At 45.1% G+C, this 9,318-nt stretch overlaps 4 protein-coding genes across 4 annotated transcripts; 2 read left to right on the top strand and 2 right to left on the bottom strand.

The window, feature by feature from the left end:
• Positions 1–959: 959 nt before the first annotated feature.
• On the bottom strand, positions 960–3,564 carry FVEG_13321 (hypothetical protein). The gene is made up of 4 exons (XM_018902692.1): positions 3,266–3,564; positions 2,882–3,145; positions 2,373–2,828; positions 960–2,322 (listed from the first exon to the last, which is right to left on the bottom strand). The coding sequence occupies exons 1-4, from the start codon at positions 3,410–3,412 to the stop codon at positions 1,114–1,116; spliced, it is 2,076 nt and encodes a 691-aa protein (XP_018761490.1). The 5' UTR covers positions 3,413–3,564; the 3' UTR covers positions 960–1,113.
• A 374-nt stretch (positions 3,565–3,938) lies between these two features.
• FVEG_13322 (hypothetical protein) lies at positions 3,939–4,934 on the top strand (the record flags this gene model as incomplete). The annotated part of the gene is made up of 5 exons (XM_018902693.1): positions 3,939–4,020; positions 4,104–4,359; positions 4,415–4,633; positions 4,701–4,803; positions 4,863–4,934. Exons 1-5 carry the CDS (start codon positions 3,978–3,980, stop codon positions 4,932–4,934), a joined length of 693 nt encoding a protein of 230 aa, XP_018761491.1. The 5' UTR covers positions 3,939–3,977.
• Positions 4,935–6,871: 1,937 nt separating this feature from the next.
• Positions 6,872–7,090, bottom strand: FVEG_17494 (hypothetical protein; the record flags this gene model as incomplete). Its single annotated transcript, XM_018906747.1, has 1 exon — positions 6,872–7,090. One exon carries the CDS (start codon positions 7,088–7,090, stop codon positions 6,872–6,874), a length of 219 nt encoding a protein of 72 aa, XP_018761492.1.
• A 1,357-nt stretch (positions 7,091–8,447) lies between these two features.
• Positions 8,448–9,152, top strand: FVEG_17495 (hypothetical protein; the record flags this gene model as incomplete). The annotated part of the gene is made up of 2 exons (XM_018906748.1): positions 8,448–8,615; positions 8,652–9,152. The coding sequence occupies 2 exons, from the start codon at positions 8,448–8,450 to the stop codon at positions 9,150–9,152; spliced, it is 669 nt and encodes a 222-aa protein (XP_018761493.1).
• Positions 9,153–9,318: the final 166 nt, after the last annotated feature.

The raw sequence follows: 9,318 nt of genomic DNA, 5'->3' as shown, positions 1-9,318 counted from the left end.
AAAAGTACTTAAAGGTACTTTCTTTAAAGATTAAAATATTAACTTATTAATTTTAAATTATTATTATAAACCTTTAATTTATCTTTTATTAATTAAGCTAAAATAGATTAAAAAGGAATTATTTAATTTATATAATAGTTAAGTTTCTACATAGGTAAACTAGTCTATATTAGGTTTATATTTATAAAATATATAGGGCATTATATTAAGTATATTAGATTATTATATCTTTTAATAGTTAATAGTATATATTAGGCTTATTAAGATAAAGAAGTATTATTAATAGCTAGTAAGCTAGGTTCTATTTAATACTAAATAAATATATATATATACTTATGCTTATTAATAGTAATTAGTAAAGTTATTATTAGATTAGTAGTAATCTAGATAGATTAATACTAATTACATTAGATTACTTATAATCGCGGAGGCTTAGTGCTAATTATCTTTAGCAGGAGCGATATTAATTAGTAAAAAATATTAACTATATATAGAGGTCCTGTCAGGTTATAACAGTTTAATAGTAATTAGTAATTATAAAAAGAATTTATAAAGTATTTATAATATAACTATAAGGGTTATAATATCCTAGTTAAGAAATATATAAAGAAATATATTTTAATATATATTTATTAAGAGTTAACTTATATATTAACTATTACTTTAAATTCTAAGTAGAAATAGGGTATTTAAAGTATATTAATTATTTATAATTTATAAAAGAATAATATCTTTAATTAAATTAAGTAAGAAGTAGCTATACTTATTAATAGATATAATAAGTTATATATAGTATAACATATATATAATAAATAAGTATATTAAACTAACTTTTATATTAGCTAGGCACTTCTTAATATTATCTTTCTTTAACTCTACCTTTAAAGGTATAATTTTTAGCAATAGCTAATTACTTTATATTACTATACTGTGTCCTTATATAGTACTTTATTAATATACACAGATAAAAATTATAGAAGCTATAGGCAATTTTATATTAAAAAGCTGGGAAAATTTATAGTCGCCTGGGTTGGCATAGATAAGGATTAGACAATCAGCGGGATTTAGTTCAACCTTTATACAGTAGGTTTCCTTGTGTCAAAAAGCAGCAGCTTAATCCGATGTCGATCCCCCATAGCCTTGTCCCCACTCCGCATTCCATAACGCCCCCGGCCAGAATTCATACCTCTCGCTGAACCCTCCGCCTGTGTCGGCCTGCGGCATGAAGCCTTCTGACCGCTGCGTGCCGTCGTCGTGCATAAAGTCGCCCGAGATCCATTCAACTGCAGTCCAAGGGTTCGCGTTAGTTGGAGCTGGCGGAGTCAGAGTGTGCAGTTGATTCATTTGCCTCAGGGTGGCAATGAGTTCAGGAACATCGGCGATCTCTCCCATTTCGGCTAAGACGCGCTCTCGCTCGCTGAAGGCCTTTAAAATGAACTGTGACGGAGTGACTGCGGCATTCGGCCTGTGGGTGTCCAACAAGGAATGCTTAGCGTAAAGTGACTCAAGCACGGCCCAACCGCGATTAGCCAACGAATTCGTCGGACTGTGAAATAAGAAAGTGGCGAGGGAGGCAAGGAGATCAAAGTTGAAATGCAAGCGGATATACCACGCAAAGCCCCATCGGTCCATTGAATCATACGAGTTGCTCGCGTTTTCGCAGCTGGAGAGAATGAGTTTGAAGAGGCTGTCACGAGGAGACAAGACATCAGTCCCCCAGTCTGGTGATTCTTGCATAGGATGCATCATGTCGTGCAGCCGTCTGATAAGGTGTGGGCGGATTCCCAGGGCCGCCGCGTGGACTTTACTTGCAGTGGATGGAATAAACCTTCTTTCAATGTCCACAAGGTCAGCGTCAAGCTGTTGTACAAGGAGCCGATTATGGTTCAAGAGGGAAGCATCTATGCTTCCACGGTGTCCGCCGTGGCCAAGGATGTTCGCCTCCATAGCCTGACGAGCCTTCTTGTCGAGTAAATACGCCGATACCCGAGTTATGACTATGACAAATGCCATCTCCGTAGGTCCCTCTTTGTGCACTAGCGGATCTGTGGCATCGGGGAACAGGTCCGCATCGTTGAGGTTGAGAGGGCTTTTGGTGTCGAAATGCTCAGGCACGGAGCTGTGTGTTAAACCAGAGTCAATGCCCAGCTTGATGTCTAAAAAGACAATTTGCCACCAAATACGCCGACGCATTTCTGTTTCAAATGGCGATAGTGATAGATGTGTGCCATCACGATGATAGCCCATGCTCATAGCGATTCGTACTAGTGTACCTGACAGGACCCAGGCAGCATGTTTGTTGCATTGGCCCATGAGGATGATCTTCACCGTCAGCCGCTTCTATTACCCACAGAAAAGTCATCAAAACTTACAGAAGTATGTATCTGAGCCTGCAGGACAACCATGTTGTACCGTCCCAGAGAACCAAACTGCGCCAGCGACACGCTGATTGCGGTAAGAAATTCTTGGAGGAAGTCGTCTCGCTGTTTTTCAGCACCAAGCATGTTTGTGATTTCGTCACTTCTAAGTGCCAATACAGCCAGTCCGAAAATACTATACACCAGTGCTTGTTGATCCAGCGGAGTCGATTCGATGTCGGCTCTTGTAGAGACAATTAGGGGTTGAACAGTGGGTGCGTGTATTATCTTAAGCAGTGGATTGACGCGCTCGAGATATATCTGCCACAGCTTGAAGGCTGCGATCGGGTCGAGGGTCGGACACTTAGTGAACCTCAGCGGTTTATAGCCTGTGAAATCATCAGATGCATTTTCTTCGCTGAAAGCAACCTCTGGCTGATCCTGTTCCATAAGTTTCTTCATTTTACAGATCTGTATTGTTGGTCAGCTTCATTGGATTGTGATGCAGGTTGAAGGGCAAATACCTCGTCGTTAAGAGTCACCCACAAATCGCCATCGGCATGCGTCCTCGCTGATTCACCAATTGTTTCGCTGCTGGCTGGCGCGATGTCGTTACTGCTGGTGGTGGTACCTCCCTGTCCTGAACGAATTTGGGAACTGTCATCTACTGCAACGTGTTCTTGAAGCAATGCTTCACATTTGGCAAGGCGCTCCCGTATATCCCGAGCAGTAGACTTGAGCCTAGGCCTTGAGGGTGCCGGCTTGGAAGGTACGCAAGTGACGTTGTTCTGTTCGTCTTAGAGTCGTTCGTCCAAATAAAAGCAGGATATTGCGGGAACTCGATCACGAGAAGTGACAAATGATGTCATTTACACGAGACTTAGTGTGATAGAGACAGAATGACTGACCTTGATACAATTCGCACAAGGGATATCCTTGTTGCAGAGTATCTTCCTCCGGCGGCAATTTGCGCAAGAAAGGACCCGATTGCTCGGAGTGCCAACCCCTCCGTCTGTCCGCCTTCTACTAGCGCCCGCTGTCGATCCTGTTTCCATGATGGAATGCTGAATCTGGACCTGATATTTGTGATCAGTGAAATGATGCGATTGCTGGGCGCAGTCGCAGGATGCCGGACTTTGAACTGTCCACGAATGCGCTCGAATTCTGCTATTTTCTACCTACTCCGGCCTCGCGGGGTTGAATAAGCGAAAGGCGCAAATCAGCTAGATGCGGGACTTCGCGTTCTTATCATTCCGAGCGGCGGTTATTTCCCAACTGAGCTTAGCCGATTCGGACCAGTCATCTTGCACAGCTTGCTAGGCTATGACTATTCGCGGAGATTCTTAGGGAACAAGGCCGATAAGGGGGCGTCAGCGCCCAGTGCATGTAAATGCCCCAATTGGGCCAAGTAACTGCAGTGCGAAGGCCTATGTTCTACGCCGATTGCGGTTATAGTTAAGTGACGAAGCCTCCAGAATGAGACGGGGAAACTATTGTGAGAAGTATATAAAGGCTAATCCGCAATGGAATTTGATGTTCATCAGACTTCGCAATCATCAGCGTCAAGTACCACCACCAAGTCTAAAGACTATACGCAGCCTTCAAACCTAACTCATCGCAATGGGTGCCACTACCAATGTCCTCATCTCTGGCGCCAGTCGAGGTCAGTGTACTTACAGCTCTCGCTACCACCTCTCTTTTGTGGCTTGACAACCCATTGGCTCTTGAATCTCACAGAAATGGCAGGTATCGGCAAAGGGTTCCTCGAGCACTACCTCCGCCGACCACAGCACACTGTCATCGCTGCTCTGCGTGACATTACCAGCCCCAACGCCAAAGCACTCCTTGAACTACCAGCCGGCAAGGGCAGTAGAGTCATCCTCGTCCAGATCGAAGCCACCTCCACAACCGATTCCTTCGACGCCGCAAACGAGCTCGAGGGCCCAGGCATTACTAAGCTAGACGTCATCATCGCCAACGCCCGCATTGTCGGCGACCAGGGGTCTGTCGAAATCATCGATCCCCAGGGCTGTGCCGACGTGTATGTCATCACGCAGCGTCGCGCTTCTCTTCATGGGCCTGAAGTCTCTTCTAGAGAGGGCCGAGAACCCGAAGTGGATGGCAATGAGCTCGGCCGTTGCTTCAATTGAGGACTATCAGAAGTATATGTTCTTCAAGATGTTCCCATATAATGCTTCCAAGGCGGCTTTGAACCATTTCACAAAGACAATTCACGCGGAGTATGAGAACATTATTGCGTTTGCTGTCTCTCCTGGGTAAGTGATCCCGCGCGAAAGTAGAGTTTCTTATAGGATTGCGCTGACGATGCCACTGTACCTTCAGCTTTGTCGAGACGGAGATGGGAAAGAATGCAGTCAAGGCTTACAGGATGGAAAACCCTCCATTCTCAGATCTTGATGAAGTGGCGAAGAAAATTATTGAACGGGTAAGCACGTGCTTTGTTTCTTGCTTCGCGTGCGGCGTAGGCTGACGATGGTTAATTAGATCGACACGGCCACCAGGGACAATTACTCTGGACGTTTCGTCCACGCGGATGGAACTCCGATTCCGTGGTAACCATGCGCCGAGCATTTGCTGTCATTCTTCGGCTTTGTCTTGAATGATAGCATTATAGAATGTGTTTTAGCTTCTAGGCTTGTCTTTGAGCGCCACAATTGACTATTTCCTTGCTCTGTGCATCTATGGCACTCTGTGTGAGAGGTGCGACTGTAGATCCGAACCTGAACTTGCTTGACTTTCAGAATTATGCTCTCCGTCCATTGCTGGATGGTCTGCTAAGTTTTCCATGCTCCCCCATTCAGTTGGCAGATTCATTTACTGCTCTGGCGTAGGCCACCCTTCTATATGCCTACCCTCTGCCTGCCACCTTGAACAGGGGCTTGGTTCCTATTCTAGTCCGCAAAAGCTTGATGCGCAAGGCATCTGCCTTGCGCAGATCAAACAGCTCGCCCGAGCTTGTCTGTGTGTAAGCGTGCTCGGTCGCGGCCGGAGATGTCCGCGGCCCCGCTCCGGCCGGGCCAGGGCGCTTGTCACCACCGAGCTTCCTCACCTAGTACAAGACATTGCGTCAAAGTAGCACAGGGCAACAATGCCGTAGATCGGGCATTGTGGAAACTCGAAACGGAGCTATGATTGTTCTTGGCGCCGGGCTTAGATCCGAGATACTAGATCCTTATGCTGCGACCGGAGCTCCGCAGTGAGGCGCCGTCAGTGTATAGAGCATACATGGGCACCAGCGAAATGATTTGAGACGATCGGAATGTATAAATAAGAGACTGATCGAGGTGTATACTGTAATTATAATACATTGATTTCCATTTTCTACATTGAAGCCAAGATATACAGCAGTTCAATCTACAGAACATACCTAACCCCCGTTCTACGTGTAGCCACGAGCCATGCCCTGCTAGACCCCCACCTACACCGAAGCTGACCTCCCCTATATCATTATTGTTTCCGGTGCCACTGGAAGAATCGGTTCCGAGACAGCCAAGCCGCTCGCTCTACGCAACACCCGTGTCTACCTCAGCGATATCAGTCATGCGTTGAGGGTGCGAGTTGGGGCGGCGTCGTGTGTGTTGAACAATACACTGAGAAATTCCACAGTAAATCAGCAACATCGGTGCACGAAATAAAACGTGGATCAATCGATACCTTTCAGCGTAATTAAACTATTTAGAATATGCTAGAGAATTTTATATACTGATAGAAGAGTCTACTGCTGAGTAAAGACAGAATTCGAGGTTGATCTTATATTCAGTGATCTTGATCCATGATAGTGGCTTGAGAAGTGGGCGAGTAAGAGGAATTATAAAATAGGAAGAACCCTGTTAAGTCTTCGAGCAGCCAATACTATGCATTATAAAATCGAAAGAATCGTCAGGAATACTTAGAGGACTTAAAAAATGAAGTACGCCTTCTGTGTAAAGAGCTCAGCTTGCGATAGTGAAACACAGCCAGACCACCTGGCAAAGGTACGTATGAACACTGGCACTGACGACATTAGCATAGATAGCGCGATGGAAGGTAATAAGCCAGAAACAGCGCCAAGGATAACCTAAACGGTCGGATTAGCACAACGATAGAAAGGAAGACGCCTGCCAAATTTACCTGTGGCATATTCTGTGTCCAGGTTAGGCCTGGCAGCGACTTGATGGTATTTACTTGCGCAATGACACCAACAATAGTTACAGGAAGAGTCCAAAATACAACAAGACCAGCAATAGCAGTGTAAATGACATATCGACGTATTGCAACCTAACACCATAACTAATTAAGGCTCTTCCAGATAACTTCATTTAGCTTTATGCCAATAAATCAAGGAGACATTTAAAGGGCGCGGTAGTGTATAGCGGCTTAAAAAGCAACCTGCGCATCGTATTAAGTAGAGAATTCAACGAAAAAGCAGTGTATTTCTCATAATTACCAGCAAGCCAGTTATTCTAAGCGTTCTAGGCTTTGGGGATAAGGCCCTTAAGCTTTTTTCAGCCCTATTAGATAGTGTCGACTTTCTTGCCGATAAGTCCTAAAAGGCCTTCGCGGTAGGTAGGTCGCTTGTCCTCGCAACTACGGCCAGTAACGTGGTTCCCAGATTCAGGATCGGATGCGCTGGTGGTTGCCCTTTCGGCCTCATTGTCTGTCTTCGTTTCATACTTGATGCGCTCCTTATTATATAGTCTAATCCATTCGATTTCTGCTTTCTCAAGCTTCATAACCACATTATCACGCTCTTAGATAGTCCTATCTAGCTGCTTAGTGTCGCCAGCAATCCAAATCTTCTTGGCCAAGCCGTTGAAGAGGCTACAGATATAGTCCTCATCAAGACACTCCTTAGGCATTGAAGTAAACAAGACAGTGCAGGATAAGATGCGCTTAGTATACTGTAGGGTCAGCAGAAAGGCTTACCGCAGGTTTACATAGAAAAAGAATTCGCGCATAATAGTATATATCACAAATATATACACGACCCAGGCCACAAAGCAATATACATACAATCTGTTCCTCTTAGCTAAGTCTTAATATTAATATTACTATAGGAAAGAATCCCAAGTCGCTTCTTCCCATCGCCGCCTGTGGCATTAAGTAGAAGGAGAACTGGCCAAGTAACGCAGAGAGTAAAAAAGGCAGATGGCGCAACAAACACAAAGGAATCTAATAAAAAGATATAAATCTATACTTTAGCGCTAGAGGGCATAGGCATCTGGTACTTTCCAAAAAGCCCCTATCCAACAGAAGAATCCATTAGGCAGCACAGGACTGCATTCGCTAGGAGATAGTCAGGATTAATGTTCAAGATGCTAATGCCGTCCTGCAACCTACTACTCCCGTAAAGTGCCTGTGCATGTTCAAGGCGCGTAGAAACACCGATTCGAAGTACGGAGGACGAGGAATATAATGATATAGATTATCGAAGTGGCAAGAACCGGTACCAGAGTGGAGACCATACCTAACTTATTGTCAGTCATGCTTTACATAATAATCGTAGACCAGATTGCGGAATATCAGCCACCAACTGGCCTCCTTGATTCATCGATGTTGTAACGTACCCAATAGGGACATAGGCTCCGCATTACTTGCTACACCCTGGTTCGGGTCAGACAAGCTCTTCTCTAAGAATTGGATGAGATTTTCCATCCCAATGCTATCCATGGACATTTGTTTCTATATGGAAAGTTTACAAACATCCAGAAAGCAAAGACCCGGGTACTTATCACTGATACTGCAGTACTTTATTTGAAGGGTATTAAGCTAGAATCGTCTAACTACTCTATTTTAGAAAATGCGGAGAAAGGTATATATAGAACTTTCTGCTACAGGGCTTCATGACTTCATGGCTCTACACAGCATAGGGACGACTAAGAATAGCATTGAAACTGTCCCGTATCTTCTAGTTCTTTTCTTGTTCAGATTTAATCAGGCCTATCAATCCTTGCTCTACAAACCAACCACTCGTCCACTTCTCGAGGAGTCAACTAGTGATCTTCTACTCATTATCTCGTCCGTTTCCTGAAAGGCCTGAATCGTTACCCAAATTCAATTTGCTATTAATAATATCGACTCTAAAAAAAGATGCGCTCCTCAGGCTATCTCGCTTCTCTAGTTGCCGCTGGCATCATGGCTGTTCCCCACAATGGCAACTTGCGGAATGACGATAAGTATTATGAGATTATTACAAGATTCGAGTACGTCACTTACTATGTTATGGGTGGTGGAGGCGCCGCTCCCCAGACTACCTGCGTTTCTGAGCCTCAGAAGTCCAACTTTGAGAATTAGTCGGACCACTCTGGGCAATGCATTACCATTGCCATCTGCACCCAGCCTACAAACGTCGAGCCCGTCAAGAGGCCGACGCAAATCCCCAATCGGGATTCTGTTTCCGGCTTTGGTCCCAGCTACGGTCTCTATGCCGATCAGCAAGAGGCAGTTGACCTCCACAATGACGCCCGTAAAGCCGTGGGCAACGGACCTCTTTTTTGGGATGACTCACTTGCCGTGGGTGCCCAGCAGTGGGCGACTTTCTTTCTTTTTTTCTTTCTTTTCACCTCGACATTTCGGCCTCGTGAGCCTGTAACCATGATGGGCTTTGTGTCCCTCGACTTCCCGTACTTCCCGACACTGATGGTCACTGCATCCTTACCCGCCCATTCGTCGGCAGCTTACCGCTACATCGATCGGCTACTACAGCTTAGCCTGCCTGAACAACTCGACTTTTTGGGCCCTCTTATGCCCTCGATCTCGACGCATGGATCCCACATGGTTCGTGGCGCTTTTTGAAATTCGGAAGCTCCTTGACCGATCTCTGCAGTTGTGTGCTGCCCAGAGGCCCTCTTCCTCACAGCCTAGGCTACAGCCTGAGTCACTAGCATGCAGTTAGTCATTACAAGGGCGCCCAGTAACACTGAGGACTACGCTCCGTCCAGTAAGTCCGGGCTAGACAGGC

The sequence above is a fragment of the Fusarium verticillioides genome, chromosome 6 (genome assembly GCF_000149555.1).
Source record: "Fusarium verticillioides 7600 chromosome 6, whole genome shotgun sequence".
NCBI lineage: Eukaryota > Fungi > Ascomycota > Sordariomycetes > Hypocreales > Nectriaceae > Fusarium > Fusarium verticillioides.
This window is presented reverse-complemented; position numbering and strand designations above follow the sequence as displayed.